The following is a 15,374-nucleotide window of genomic DNA, read 5'->3' as shown; positions in this document are numbered from 1 at the left end:
TGGACCCCAAAAGCAGCTGCCCAGGAAAAGGGGACAAGCTGGTCCCACAGCAAAGCTCCTGGCTCTGCCCTGCCCTGGCACCACAACCACCCGGTGGTCAGGCACAACAGGGTTTGGCCCTGCTCCCAGCCCACTGGCATCGCTGGGTCGTGGCATGATCAGTCAGCCCTCACCTCTGCAGCCACCTCTGTTGGCAGGCCCTCCACGCCATGGCCATGGCCACCAAGCACTCTGCCCCCCAGAGGGGCCTGGAGGAGAGTGGGGTCTCGCATTCCCCTTCACCTGCTCTGGAGGACAAAGAGCCCCAAAGAGAGGGGCCAGGCAGGATGGAGGGGATGGGGGTCAGGAGAGGGGACAGTTGGCCCATCCGCCGTCTCCCTGTGCTGGCCTCCCACCTCTGGGGCAGACACCAGACAGGCCATGCTCCAGGAAAGAGGAGCATCCCCACGACTTAAAGCTATGGCACCACTTTTGGCTCGAGGTCAGAGATGACCCCATTGGCCACCTCTGCTGCAGCCAGACCTCCAGCTGCCTGGCACCCCACAGGGGGAAAGCAGAGAGCATCAGGAAAAGGACCTGCTACTCCAAAGTCACTTACCTCATGTACAAGACCACCATGAGCCTTTCCCCCATTCCAAAGGGATCTAGGAGATCAGAGAGCAGCTCCCTGACTGCTCCTCCCTGATCTCTGGACAGCAAACACCACTACAGGCACCGCAGGATGGATCGGGCTCCCCATTCCCACCTGGCAGCAAATCCACGCAAGGGAGGCACTTTCTCCCCAAACACAGAGCGTGGACACCGACTGTGGGGATGGACCAAAATTCACCGCACCCCTCCGCATCCCCAACCCCTAACCAGAGCCCTGAGCAGCAAAATGGGGCCCGGTGAGGACATGGGGTAAGGCTGAGCAGTGCCCCAGGGAGGCAGCAAGGCTGTTTCAATCATGGGAAATGTTACGTCTATTCGAAGGGGAAGTGAGGAAATCAAATGCACCATGGGGAGACCCCCACACTGAGCCAGGAACAAGCTGCTGCTCTGCTCTGGCTGCTACAGCACTTACGTGAGCGGGGAGTGAGGGGCAGGAGACAGCTGGCTGGCTCCAGAGCCATCCCTGCAGCCGAGCCTCACCCCACTTGGGGACAGCTATTTTTGGTTAGGAGGGTAAGGCTATTGTGTAATGGCACCAGCTTGTACAGGTGAGATGGGGTGCCAACCGGCAGCTGAAGGGGGTCCCGGGCACAGCAAAGGGAGGATGGGTGGGTGAGCGTGAGTGTGTGAAGAGGCAGGAGGGAGGCAGACCCACTATTTGCCCACGGCAGGGGCAGCGGCCACGATCTCTTCATACGTAGGTGGCGGGTCATTGTAGGAGACGCTGGTCTCTTCGCCACTGCTGCTCTCCGGGTGGCCTGTCACCTCCTCATAGGAAGGCGGAGGGGTGGCACTGGACAGTCTGGAGAGGACGGAGACCGAATGCTCCGGCGGATAGAGGGTGCCGTCTTGCTGAGGGGTGCCCCCAGCTCTGCTGTCTCCAGCCACCCGGTTGCTCGCTTCTCGCTGATACTGCGTTTCCCCTTGGCTTTGCGACCGCTCCCGGTACACCATGACCCTGGGGAGGCTGCGTCCCGTTCGGCTGGCCAGGTAACGGTTCTGGGCATAGGAAGGGCGGTGGCGGGTGGCCTTTTGAAGCTGGCACCTCCAGATGATGAAGAGGGCGATGACTATCAGAAGAGCTACTCCCAAGAGGGGCACCACCACGTACATAGCGTCTGAGCGCTCTGTGCTGTGCCCAGGGTCCTTGACAGAGTAGACAGAGTTGGTGTAGCCCTTCCAAAACTCCATCTGTGGCAGAAACAGAGAAGCAACCATCATAAGCTGCAGGTGGGACAAGCAGTCCCTGACCACCACCAGCAATAATCGCTGCCCTCCCTAGCCCCACAAAAGAGAAAGTTTTTCAGCCGTCCCCCACCACTCTCACCAGGGCTGCCGGCATCCGAGGCACTGTGGGAACCAACACAAAAGATCATAGAAACATCCCTCAACAGCAGACAACAGCCCCCACACCAAGCAAGGAGAAATTTGGCTAACACCAACCCCAGTCTGGAGAGTCGCGGACAACAGCACAGATTTCCCACACATGCAATGTGAGTGCCAGCTCGACCTGCAGCTGTGGGCAGGGTGTCCTCGTAATACCAAGGTGAGGACATTGCCTGGGAAGGGAAAGTCATGCTGGAAAGCGAGGCCACAGCATGCTGCCTGCAGACAGAAGAGGACCAAGGGAACAGGAGAGGCTGTTCCCCCTGTGCTTTCCTTCTCTGCCCCCAGCTTGCTAAAGCGTAAGCCCTCACACATCCACTGGAGAGCACAGCAGGGCAAACGCACCGTCTTCTCCTTGTTCTCAAACACTTCCTTGACCTCCTCATAGCTGCAGACCTCTTCAATGCACTCCCGCTCAATGGTGCCCTGCCGGATCTCCTCCAGGAAGCCATTGGCTCGGGGAAAGCGCTTCAGGACCGAGTGGGCATTCCTGGCGCCCAAGAACACTGCAACAGACAAGACAGAGACATGCTGAGCAGGGACAATCCCACCCTTGGCCTCTGCCCAGCCAGGCTTTCCCATCTGGCTTCCCACAGGATTTTGGTGATACAGGCATCCCAAATACCAAATGCCCAGGGCTACGCTTCAGTTAGCTCAGCAGAGTGCCCACTGAGGGAGAGCACACCCAGAGGGGTGCAGGGCTCTTGGGGTGTGCCCAGAGACATACGGCACCAAGAAGCATCCTTCCAGCAGGGCTGAGATACTAGAGATGACAGAAGCGGCAGCTGCAGACCACACAGGGCAGCTGAAGAAGAGCCAGAAGGCTCCAAAAAGACTTGTTTTCAACCTCCTGCCCTTGATGGGATTTCACCTTGCTGCCCCTTTGCTGCAGGGCAAGGGAGATCCCACTGGGGGAGCAAGACTCTGCAGGGCTGGGACAGAGCCAGGCCTCTCTGCCAAGACACAGGGCCAGCACTGAGACAGACTCACAACACAGAGTGCATTATGCATCATTCCACACTCCCCCCGTGCATCACCCCAGAGCCTCCTCTCTTGCTTCACACCTCCAACGCACCCCAGGAGGAGGGCAGACTGCTGGAAGCTGGTGTCCCTGCTGCCAGATGCTGTGGGATCATGCAAGCTCAGGTGGCTTCAGGGACTTTGTTCAGGTCCCAGAAAAACCACTGTGTCTTCTCCCAAGCCCAGGCCCAACAAGGGCAAACATCCCCAACATACGGGGACAGCACAGGGGGTCATGAGTCAGATACTGAAAGGGCCTGAGCAACCTCTCCTCACATGGCATCACATTCTCGTCCCTACTGCATTTTGGTGCAGAGGCCTCACAAACCCTCCTCTGCTCCCAAAGTCTGGGAGACTCTACGTTGCCCACATCAGATCTTCCCACAGAGCATGCAGTCAGGAAGCCAGACTGAGCAGGAACAGCACCTTCCTGCCTGCAGGAGACACAGCCCTTTCAAAGCCTCTCCCCCCATATTCTGCAGGAGGGAGACCTCCACGGGGTGCAGGGAGCAAGTACCTACCAGAACCTGCAGCAGCACAGGAGAGGCAAACGAGTTATTGCCCAGAAAGCAGAAACTCGACACAAACCATGACCCTTCCAGGATTCAAACATCCCATGCAGCATTTCGTAAGAGTGTTTCCATGATGCAGCTCAACACACTTAGCTGCAGGCTGGCACCATCTCCTCCCACCAAGCCACATAATCATGCTGCTTCCCTTGAGGAAGATGAATCGGTTCAGCTGGCTGATCTGCAGAAACCTATTTACCTCCTTCACCCTCAGGTTCAGTCTTCCATTGGATCAACCAGATGAACCAATTCACGCTGCAGCAACATCAACAGATGCACGACAAGGAGGCAAAGGTACAGCTGGAGTCTCCCATTAGACCAGCTTGGCTGTAACACAGAAATACTCCTTCAGTAAGGAGCTTAGTGAAGATCAAACAACAGTTAGTGAAAAGCTACCAACTTCTTTCATTAGGAGCCGTTTACCAGAGAGACTGTCAGGTTTCCTTCTGCTTTACCTTCCATGTATCCTGCTCCTAAAACAATACAGCAAGGTATTTGTGAGAGTATTTGTAAATATCAAGGCAGGGACAAGATCATGGCATAAGCAACTACTACTGTGCTACACCATCCCACGCTTGGAGGCACTGTGCTCTTTTTGTGCTGTGTAGGTGCATTTTCCCCCCGTGATTTATTAATGGCTTGCTTCAGTGAGAGAGTTTGCAGAGGGCTGAGCCACTGAGGTGTGAATGAAGAGCAGCATGAATGATGTGAGTCAGAGACCTTCCCTCAGAATCAACTTTATTATGCAAACATTTTTTTTTTTTTTTTTACAAGGACAACCAAAAAAGCATTTTCAAGAGGCACAGAAGGCATCTTGCAGGAGGGCAGGGATCAGCTTGCCTTGGCTTTTGCAGTTGAGGAGGGCTATCCTGGCTGCAGAGGGAGCAGGTTGGCAGGCTGACCTTCTCTTGAGCCTTTCCAGAATGAGATGAAATTTTACGACGACACCATCCATTCCGCAAATGTCCCATCCTTTACTGAAGAAGTCTGACCTCACCTCCTTTATCTCCTGCCTTGATCAGGCTGTGGTATCAACTCTTCCCCCCTCAGCACTTGAGTCTGTGCCTCTTTCCAACTTCCTCAGCACACCTTGGAGCAACAAGCTTGGCTGCAGATCTCACTGGCAGGGGTTTCCATCCATGCAGATACCAGATACCCTGCTTTGCTGTGCTGAACTGGTGGGAAATAAAAACAGACACACAGGCAGGCAGGTATCATGAGCAATGTCCCGACTGAAAGCATGCTGCGATGGAGGTGTGTGCCTTTCCCCACATCCAATTTCCCTCAGGGACCTAGAAATGGCAGAAGAGCAGAAACTAACTCACTGCTCCCCCCTCTCTTTTACACAGAAAGTGCAAAGAGCTCCCACGTGCCTGGGGACCAGAGCAGGAAGACCAATGGCCTTCAGGAAACAAGAGCCTTGCAAACTCTCATCTCCAGCCTGGATCCCTATCTGACACAGAGCAGACAGCTGAGCAGGTATTGTCCCCAAACCGCTGGGCAGAGGGGACTTCCCAAGGCCCAGCAGCCTCAGTACTGACCCCTTATGCCTCTCCAAGTCTCCCCACACCAGCTGGAGAACCGGTGCTCAGGAAAGATCAGAGGTTTAGGCAGGGGGAGCAGGAGCGATGGCTAGGCTCACTGCATCCCTGATGAGTTTCCTGAGGTGCTGCTGGCCCCTGGTGGCAGGCAGGCTTGGCCACACCACTACCCCACAGCTCTGCTGCCCGGCTTTTGGGGACACCCCCGGGGCTGCTTCTCTGCAGAATGACACGCGGCTATGTGTGTGGAGGAACAGCCAGGGCTGCACGCTGCCAGAGAGTGCAGCACGATGATGAACATGCTGACCACCACATCCCTCTCCTGCATGTCAGGGTCAACACGAAGGGGACTGCTTGGTGGGGGACACTGCCACCACACGGGACACCTCCCACAAACGGTAAGTGCTGGTGAGCCAGCACCTGAGCTCTGGGAGGGAGAAAAGGCAGCAGTGGAGGAAGGCAGGGACCCAGCTGGGTACCATCCTCATTAACAGAAGATTAAAACTGCCTTTTAAAAACACTGTCTGAAGATCTCTGCTCCCTCCCCCACCTAGCACAGCACAGATAATGAAAGAAGGCATACCTGTCATCCCTGGGGTCCTCCTCCTGCCCAGCGTGGCTACTGCCTCCACCTTCATAGCTGGCTCCAGCAACACCCCGAGCAAATCCCAAGATCCCAGCCAGAGCTCTACATCTCCCCGTTCAAAATTGCCGTCCTCCTTGAGCTCCCATCACATCGCTGCATGCAGCCTCTGCACAGGCTGCCCAGAAGAGCGAGGAGGGAGGGTTGAGTCCAGCTCTTTACAGACCACACGCCATCCTCCACCCTGCACCCTCGCCAGTCTCAGCCCAGCTTTAGCCACTGGCCCCAAGCAGCACCATCTGCCAGGTACTCCTTCAGATGCCAAGACACAGCAAGCTCCCAGCAGGGCTGAGTTAGGCAACTGCCCATCCACTGGGAACGCAGAGCCCCAGTGCCACCAGCCACACAGGCTACAAGGCAGTGCGGCCCCGGGGATGGGCAGCCCGTGGGATGCCAGTCATGGGCCGTGAGGGGCACCGTTGCTAAATGTCAGCACAGACCAGCAACCCCTGCAGAGGGGCCAGTCAGTCCACAGAGCCTCAGGGAGGCCTGCCTTGCACAGCAAGCATCACACAAATGAAGAAATGCTGCAGCATATGGGGAGTCCTGGAGAGGTCAGCCCTTCAGCACCTTCTCTCGACTCCCACCTTGCACAGGGAAGAGAGAAGCATAAGTCAGGCAGGACCTCAGACCTCATCCAGGGATAACAGCCAATGGCATCTGCTCCCCACAGAGAATAACACCCCCCAAAAAGCAGAAGCACCCCCTCCTTGAGAGGTGGTTGCTAAACATCCCCCTTCTTTCCTCCAGCACCATTGCTACCTCTCCGTCTTGACTGCGGAACACTTACTTGCCATGCTGCCTCACTCGGCTACAGGGGGCTCCTGCCTACCTGCAGGAAAGAAAACAGGAGAGTCACTGACAGCTGAAATTCCACCCCCTGAAGCCCAAGACCTCCATCACCCAGGGTCAGATTCATGCAGAAAGCAGGGTGCTGTCTGGTGGACCCACGATGGTTCCCAGCCAAACAGTGCCTCTTCAGAGAGCCAAGTTTTCATGCTGCCTCCCCATTCATCACATGGCTGGAGGGACTGGAGGGGCTCAGGGCATTCCCAGCTCTCTGAGAGCCTGGGGCAGGTCTCTGCCATACTTGTGCTGCACCAGCCCAGGGAGGGCCAGGGCCCTGCCCAAGAAGCCCAGAGCACTGCACACAAGTGAAGTAGGAAGGGAAGAACTGCATGGAGAGTCCCTATAGCTCATCAGCAGACGAGATGACCTGCGTGTCAGAAGCTGCTGGGAGCAGCCTGGTGCTCTTCCCTTCCACAAGAGATTGATGGATACAGGTAAAGCAGTCATCCCGTTTTAAATCAACTTCACAGCCATGCCAGTTCTCACTTCTGCAACTCCTACCCACAATCTCCAATAAACAGGGCCATGCTGTTTTCTCCACTGCCATAAAACTGACTACACAGCAGGAAAGAAAAGGATATGCATCTCCCAAAGGTTGTTGGGCCAAGCTACAGGCAGCAGTAAGAGTGACAGAGCTCCCTGCACACCCAGGACAACAGCTCGCCAGCTGGAAAAGCACCTTTTGTGCTTCAAAAGCAAGACTAAACTAAACAAAACCCCACAAGAGTGAAAGAAAGTCCTGCACAAACAGAGTATATCAGGAGGAGTTTCACTCACTGGTTTTTCATGCTTTGTCTTCTCCCTATGCTCGATGCCCCACTAGACTATCCTGGGCAAACTCACCTCCTCTCGCCTTGCGTGACACCTTGCTGTTGCAAAGCCACAACTCTGTCAGGAGACAGAGGGGACAGGACTAACCAGCTCCTACAGGGATTTATTGCGGATGAAGGAGCAAACACAGTTAGAAACAGCAGGAACTAAACCACATGCAGATCTTAGGTCCAAGACTTCAGATATTCAGAGTTATCCCAAAAGCACTGAATCTGCTCAGCTGGAGTAAGGTCAGGGACAGCACAGGGCACTTCACGGGTTCAGTGGGGCTAGAAACACCTTTCTCATTTCACATAAAAGGCAGGCACATAAAATCCAGACACACAGAAGGGCTGATGCACACCACCACAGCAGGCACTACCACACCTCACCAACAGCCACCTACTCAGTAAACCTAGCACCTCTCCCTGCCAACATCAGTTTTCCTGTGGTTTCCTGTGGTTTCTGAGGTTCCTGCACCAAAAGTGGCAAGAGGCCAAGCAAGCCTGGAGCTGTCTCCAGAGGCAGAAAGCAGCTTCTTTCCAACAGTTTGCGAAACTCAGATTGCAAACCTCAGTCTGGAGTTTAAGCATGAGCAAGGGAAAGCAGCAGTGCACCAAAATTACACAGGAGGGGTCTGCCGCCTCCTGCACCCCACAGCCCACATCAGGAGGCCTTTTCTTGAGAAACTGTACACCCAGCCCCGCATCTCTGAGCAATCCTGGGGAATGTGAGAGCAGCTGAGAGGCCCCCAGATCCTGCATTCCCCCACAGCCTGCGTCAGCTCTGAGCAGGGACCACCTGACCTGCTTTTGTTGTCATCAGTTTTTATGAAGAGACCCAAACCTACAGGATAGAAGAATGTATGGCATGGAAAACTTGCCACAGTTTCCACACAAATCATCTGTATCACTCGTTGTTACAGGCATTCTCCCCCTTTGATAGACAGGAGAACAGAGATGCAGAAATAAGGATATTAAGACCACATTTGTCAGGACCCCCAGCTCCATAACCCACGTCATACATCAGGCAACACATTTAATGCATCAGGAAAATTTTATCTTTAACTTTTTTCCAAGTATCTGTGCCAATGCACCCAGTGTCAGAGCTCAAAGATGGTTTATTCCAGTGCAACAATAAGCCAGGTCTACACAAGCGTACAAGCACAAGCAATGCCTGCGAGAAAGGCAGACATCCCAGACACTTATTTTTATTTCCACACGCAAATTCCTAACCACCTCCCACAGCTCCAATGAGCAGGTGTGGACCACCGCACGCATTGACGCCAAGGCAAGCAGCATCCCTCCTCCCTCCGCAACAGCCACGCAAGCTGAGAGAAGCCTGAAGCCGGAGGCTGACCTAGCAGACACCCACCCAGTGCTGGTCCCCCGCTCTGGCTTCCCAACACGCGTTCACCTCCTCTATAAATACCCCATCGATAGGAGGTTGCTAAGGCAACCGTGAGGAGGCGCGAGGGATGCAGCCGTGAGAGTGAGGATGCTGCAGTCGCACATTTGTGTCTCCCCCGGGCTCCCCCCATCTCCACCCCCGCTCCCGTCACCGATGCCAAAGGAGGAAATCGTGCTGGTAAAATATGGTGTGCACGCAGTGCCAGCCCCCCGCAGACCTCAAGCTGGCGTGGGGGCACACTGGGAGGCAGCACCTCCTTGCCAGGCTGGGGGGCACAGGTACAGGTTGGGGGAATCCACAGATGCCAGTGACGTGCCATGGCACGCATGGAGGCTGCCGGCTCTCCTGGCATCATGTAGCCGTGGCTGCCAGCCGCTCAGCAGGATCTTAGCAATATTTGGGGGTTTCCGTGCCAAGATCCACAGCGAGGAGAAGAGGTTGCACCGGCTCCACTTGCCAGGGTCTGCAGGGTCCCCGTGGGGTGCCAGGATGCCTTGCTCCCCCAAAACAGCCTTCCGATGCCGTCCGACCCCACACGGCCCATCCTCACACTGCCCCCGGCCAGCCCCCACCCTGGCCCCTCCATCCCAGCACTAGCCCTGCCTTCCCCAAACCCAGCTCCGAATTATTTCTATTGCCCTCAGCACCTAGTGTCACCCCACAGCAGGGACCCCCAACTCACCTGCCCCATCAGCCCAAATGTGGCCTTGCCCAGCTGAGCGGGGCTTTCGAGTCCCAGATGAACCCCACCGCCCCACCCCCTGCCCCACCGCCACATCCCCCCGCCCCACCGCCACCCCCCACCTCCGCAGCTCTTCTCTTCCCCAAAGGCCCAGAAACCCCTTGCCAGCTCCACAGCCCCCGACTCCCACCGCCCCAGCCCCTTCCCCCCGCCCCAGCTCCCCATAACTGGCCCCACAGCTCCTGATCCCCCGCCCCGTGACCCTGCCTTGCCGCCCCGCGGCCCCCCTCGCCCCATAACCCTCCCCACGGCTCCTGCCTCCCCCGCCCCGTACCCCCCAGCAGCGCCGCCCCGCCCGTACCTCACGGCGGGCCCATACCTCATGGCGGCCCCGCGCCTCGCGCCCCGCGCAGCCGCTCCCTCCCGCCGACGGGGAGGGGAAGGCCCCGCCCCCTCCCCGCCTCCTCCCGCCCCGGCACCGCCCCTCGGCCAATCGAGCCCCCCGCAGCCAGCGCGCACCGCCTTCCTCCTCGCGCGGCTGCAATAGGAACGCGGAGCGGGGGACTGGGCGGGGCTACGCGCTCCTCCCCCAACCCCAGAGAGACTGGTGGCCAACGAGAGTGGGCTACGGCTGCCGGGAGGTGCCGCACTGGCTGCTGGGAGTCGTAGTCCGCTGCCCGTCGCGGCGCAGCGCTGCGAGCCGCGGGCGGCGCTGCCGGGCCGGCCCGGCCCGGGCGCGCTCACCGCCGGAGCCCGGGGGCGGCGGGCACGGCCCCGCGGCCACTGCGAGGGCCCGGGGCCGGGCCGCGGGCCGCGCCACCCCTGAGGGCCGGTGGCCCCGGGCGGTGGGGTCTGTACCCACTGTCTGCCCACATGCTGCCTGCCGGGCAGGCATCTGCCTACACCTCCTTGGTGCCGCCGGGCCTGCCCTCGCCTGCTGCACCGCGCCCTCACGCCGGCCTTCCGGGGCTGCCTGCCTGCGGCGAGGGACCTGCCATGTCCCCTGCCTCCTCCTCCTCCTCCTCCTCCTCCTCTTCCTCCTCTTCCTCCTCTTCCTCCTCCTCGCTGCCCGAGTCCTCGTAGAGGCAGAGGGTGGCCTGCACCGGGAAGTTCTCCAGCAGCTTCTCCCCGATGCTGTACAGGTAGTCGAAGGACTTGGACTTGGGCCAGAGGAGCCTGCATGGGGAGACCCAGGGTGAGAGCCCCCACCCGCCCACTGCCCTCGGGCCCGGCTGGGGTGCCCGGCAGCAGGGGACATACCTGACTGGATGGTGGAAAAACACCAGCGTTTTGTCCAGGCCGCCATCCCCCGCCACTTCCCGAGTCCAAGCCTGAGGAGACACAGTCCAGGTGGGACCTGCCCTGGGGTTCCCGCTGCCCCCTGCTCCTGGCATGGCGGCAGCGGGGCGCACAGGGACCCCAGCTGGCAGTGAGAGCCGGGACGTTTCTCTCCTGTTGGTGGGGGTGATGCCCCCCAGACCTGGCAGACCCCTGCAGAGTCAGCCTGCCCTGAAGCCAGTTTCTGCCCCATCCTCTGCTCTGGGGTTTAGGCCCTCATGCCCACACAAAGGAAGCTGGCATCACACACACCCACCCCCACCCCCAATGGGCTTTTTGCCAGTGTAATCTCCCCCCTCTGTTCTCCAAAGCTCATGCCCAGGCGTCCCGCTAACCCCCTGAGGAATGCCTGCCAGGGCTGGGAACAGGCAGCCCTTTCAGGCTCCAGCAGCACGGCTGTGCTGGCCATGGCTGCCCGGGGTGGGGGGTGGGGGATCTGCCTGGCCCTGTCCCTGCAAGGCTGCATGGCTTGTGGGGCAGAGGGGTGATGCACCAGGGGAGGCGGACCCAGTGCTCCCATGAATGAGTGCTGGGGTGAATGAGTCTGTAGCAGCAGGCTGGTTTTCTGTCAAACAGGGACCCCAACCATGCCAACAGGAAATTGGGGGGGACCCCGCAGGTAGTGCAAAACTCACAGTGTCCATCTGCTCCCTTCGCTGCCTGGTTCCCTCCTCTACTCCGGGCAGCCAAGGTCTCCAGAGAGGCAGGGAGCTGGATCCGGAGAGCAGGTTCAGCACGATGGCCGCGCACACTGGCCCGTTCCCCCCTTGCCTTGCTCCCCGCCACCCCAGCCACGCACCCCCAGCCCCACAGTCTCACCTGCCCGGCTCAGCCCCTGCCCGGGTGTGTCACTGCAGTGCCGGGCACATACAGGTGCACTTATACCACCTCACCCCCTCCAGCACCCCTGGGAACCCCCAGCATTGTTCCCTGGGCTCTGCACCCTTTCCCACCCAGGATCAGATCTATGCCAGGATCAGAGGGGTCCCCATCAGCGCAGGGAGCCACACAGTCTTCACCTGAATCCAGCTGGAGCCTTCCCTATCCCACCTCCCGTGCACCTCCTGTCCTCCCCACCCTCCCCAGTCCCCCCAAGCTGCACAGCACCCAGGTACCTTCCCCCTTGCTCCAGCCCTGGGACTGGGCAAGCATCGGCCACAGGCACCCAGAGCCCACGGGGAGGCAGGCAACGGGCAGCATCTTCCATGGTGGCAGGCAACTGTGTCCCCTCTGACGCTGCAGACCTTTGGCGAGGTCACCTTTATAGCCCTGCCCCGGCCAGTGACTCACAAATTCTTCAGAGAAGGGGCAAGGGCAGGGGAACGAGGGACTACGGGTGTGGGGACAGCAGTCCCTGGGGTGTGAAATTTGTCCCACTTGTGTAAACAGAGGGTAAGGGGGAGGCAGGAGGCGGAGGGGCTGCAATATCTGGTGGAAAAACAAAACACAGAAGGGAAAAGTTAGACACCATTTGTGAGAAAATCCCCAGGGGGGAACAGGGGAGGGCAGAGACAATTAATGAGGATGATTAAGTGCTCTTTGTAGCCATTTGCATAAGGGAGGGGGGACATGGGGGAGGGACAGGGAATGCTGGGGCAGCATGATGGGCATGGGATAGAGACAGTGCAATGGCCATGTCCCCGCTGCTCCTGCCCAAGCGCTCGAGGTGAGGTGCCGCTGGCAGACAGGTCACCTCCCTCTCCCGGGAGGGTTTCAGTTTGGGACAAGGAAAGAAAATGTAGCTCTGCTATCAGCATCCAAACACCCTTGTCCAAACACCAGCCGGACCCTGCTCAGCTCTGAGCACAATTTGTCACCAGGGGCCCTCCCTGCCCCTCTCCATCTGCGGCAGCCAGCGAGCGGGAGGGGGCACGGGGCCAGCGCAGCGCTCATTACCGTCTCCATTTGCTCCTCATTTGGGCCAGGAGTCTTACAACAACAAACCCCGCAGAGGGCAAGCAGGGCCAGGAGGCGCAAACCAAAAGCCCGAGCTCACCCTGCAGGCACGGGGAGTTCAACCTGCTGGTGTTCCACTGCCCCTCCAACCCCAGCACGGGCAACGCAGCCCGAAGCGGACACATGGATGGTGGCACACAGTCACCCGCCAGCTGCCAAGGCTGGCCAGAAAGGTGACAGCAAGCCAACAGACCTGAGCCACTTAGGCAAACCTACCCTAATAATTAATAGACAACAAGCGAAACGAGGCATCCCAGCTCCCCACTCCTTCCCGACGCCGAAAGGGTTTAATTCTGATCTGCAATAAGCCTCTGATCCAGGCTGAGATTTGCAGGTGGATTTTGCAAAGCCGTAGCTAAACAATTCACAGCCCCTGATCCCCGGGGCTGGGGCCCCGGCCACTCGCCCTGCCCCAACCAGCCACCTCCAGTCCTGAGTGGCCCCCAGCCGCAGCCACCCTCAGTCCCGCACCACGTCTCCAGCCACCTCCGTAAGTACTACAGAGCTCCGGCATGAGCCTCCTGTGCCTTTTTGCTGGCACTTCGAGCACCCCAGGTGTTTCTTTTGCAGAACACCCCTGAGACGGAGCGGGAGGTTTTGGTTAGTGCACAGGAAAGGAGACAGAAAGTTGGGAAACTTTGGTACCAAGCATTTGAGGTGCTGGCAGGGGGATGGGGAGAGGAGCGGAGGCACTGGGCAGTGGCAGCACTCTCAGCCAGGAGCATTCCCAGGGCGAGAGGCCACCAGCCATGGTGTCAGCGCGCTGTGGTGTGGACTCAGTCCGGTTTCGCAAGACACCATGGGAGGGGGAATTTTGAAACAAGGCAGAAGGAAAACAAACCACCTCACTCCACTGCCTCTGCCAAACCCCCCCGCCTGTGCCCAGGGCTGCGGTCAGGAGATGGCACCAGCAGAAAATCCCCTGCTGATGGCAGCGAGCACGAGCTGGACCCCAGTGTGCTCACCCCACTGAGGGATGGGTCACCCTGCTTGGCCAGGGCACTTCAGGGAAGCATCACAGAGGCACTGCAAGCGTGCTTTGCCCTGCGGTAATTCTGCCTTCCATGGACCTCCAGGCTCTCATGGGGATGCAGGCGTCACTGTAACATGCATCCCTCTCCATCGTTGTCCCCAGCGGCACGGAAAGGCCAATAGCCCTGGTTCAATCTCAGGTGGGTGCATCCCATTTGTCCCACCAGAGCCTCGGCAGCTCAGGGTGGGTGGTGGGTGGCTGCAGATGCCTTGGGTAAGCCCCACGCAGATGGGGATGAGGTGCAATCCCCCTTCCTCGGCTGGGGGAGCCTCAGGGCCACCACCTGAAATCGCCTCTGGCAGGTCCCAAATCACATAGTGCAGCTGTAGCTTTTAGGCTTCCTTGGCTCGGGACATCACAGAAGACAAGGGACCCCCAGGCAGGCAGCGGGCACATTACACCGACCAGCAGCTGACTCTCCATCCCTGCCCGCAGCCCCGGAGCAAGGGAGGGCTTTGGCGTCCTTCCCGGGCAGCGCTGCTCTGCCTCTGAAGTCTGGCTGGGGAGATAGTGGAGGTGAAAGGGCAGTTGGCGCTCCTCCGCAGGCTTGGGTCAATCGTTAATTGGGGAGGGATTGCTTTCCACTCTTGCAGGTAACCTCTCCTCCCCCTGGCTCCCACCCACACGCCGGTGCCTGCACAAAACCAGCACCCCCAGGAGTGGGGTGGAGCTGCGGCGCAGTGAGCGGAGCCACCGGCAGGGCCATGGGAAGGTAAGCACGCGGGAGCGAGCCACCGGTGAGCTGGGTGAGAAGCCGCGAGCCCCAGGGAGGTGACAGCCAGCCCCCACCATGGTCTCCATGGGGCTCCAGCTGCTGGGCTACGCTGTGGCCTTCCTGGGCTACATAGGCACGCTGACGGCCACACTGCTGCCCAGCTGGAAGACTAGCTCCTACATCGGCTCCAGCATCGTGACGGCCGTAAGCTTCACCAAGGGGCTGTGGATGGAGTGTGCCACGTACAGCACAGGCATCACCCAGTGCGACATCTACAGCTCCCTGCTCAACCTGCCCGCTGATGTCCAGGCAGCCCAAGCCCTGATGGTGAGCTCCTGTGCCGTCTCCTCCCTCGCCTGCCTCCTCACCATCGTGGGCATGAGGTGCACCGTCTTCAGCCAGGGCTCACCAGGCAAGGACCGGGTGGCGGTGGCAGGCGGTGTGGTCTTCATCCTCGGGGGGCTGCTCTGCTTCATCCCGCTGGTGTGGAACATCCATGTGGTGCTGCGGGATTTCCGCAACCCCGTCCTCCCTGACAGCATGAAGTTTGAGCTTGGGGAGGCACTTTACCTGGGTATCATCTCCTCCCTCCTCTCCCTCATTGGCGGCTTCATCCTCTGCTCCTCCTGCCCTGCCCAGGACCCAACGGCCACCTATGCGAGCACTTACCAGCCCCGGCTGCTGGCTGGCAAGAGCCCCCAGCCCTCCGTCAGCCAGATGCAGAAGACCAAGAGTGAGCTCAACTCCTACAACCTGACAGGATACGTGTAG

The 15,374-nt window shown here is 59.0% G+C and overlaps 2 protein-coding genes and 1 long non-coding RNA gene across 4 annotated transcripts; 1 reads left to right on the top strand and 2 right to left on the bottom strand.

Annotated features, from left to right (window-relative positions):
- Positions 1 to 1,275: 1,275 nt before the first annotated feature.
- Positions 1,276 to 2,653, bottom strand: PRRG3 (proline rich and Gla domain 3). Its single transcript, XM_059824258.1, has 3 exons — positions 2,632 to 2,653; positions 2,383 to 2,543; positions 1,276 to 1,842 (listed from the first exon to the last, which is right to left on the bottom strand). The coding sequence occupies exons 1-3, from the start codon at positions 2,651 to 2,653 to the stop codon at positions 1,306 to 1,308; spliced, it is 720 nt and encodes a 239-aa protein (XP_059680241.1). The 3' UTR covers positions 1,276 to 1,305.
- A 1,700-nt stretch (positions 2,654 to 4,353) lies between these two features.
- LOC132318172 (uncharacterized) lies at positions 4,354 to 9,977 on the bottom strand. Of its 2 annotated transcripts, none has more exons than XR_009484294.1 (4): positions 9,941 to 9,977; positions 6,601 to 6,642; positions 5,751 to 5,928; positions 4,354 to 4,801 (listed from the first exon to the last, which is right to left on the bottom strand). It is a non-coding gene; the product is annotated as an uncharacterized LOC132318172 (long non-coding RNA). The 2 variants fall into 2 exon arrangements; XR_009484295.1 differs by having other exon boundaries at positions 9,923 to 9,950.
- A 4,701-nt stretch (positions 9,978 to 14,678) lies between these two features.
- Positions 14,679 to 15,374, top strand: CLDN2 (claudin 2). Its single transcript, XM_059824546.1, has one exon. The coding sequence runs from the start codon at positions 14,679 to 14,681 to the stop codon at positions 15,372 to 15,374; it is 696 nt and encodes a 231-aa protein (XP_059680529.1).

This window comes from Gavia stellata, chromosome 14 (assembly GCF_030936135.1).
Source record: "Gavia stellata isolate bGavSte3 chromosome 14, bGavSte3.hap2, whole genome shotgun sequence".
Classification (NCBI taxonomy): domain Eukaryota; kingdom Metazoa; phylum Chordata; class Aves; order Gaviiformes; family Gaviidae; genus Gavia; species Gavia stellata.
This window is presented reverse-complemented; position numbering and strand designations above follow the sequence as displayed.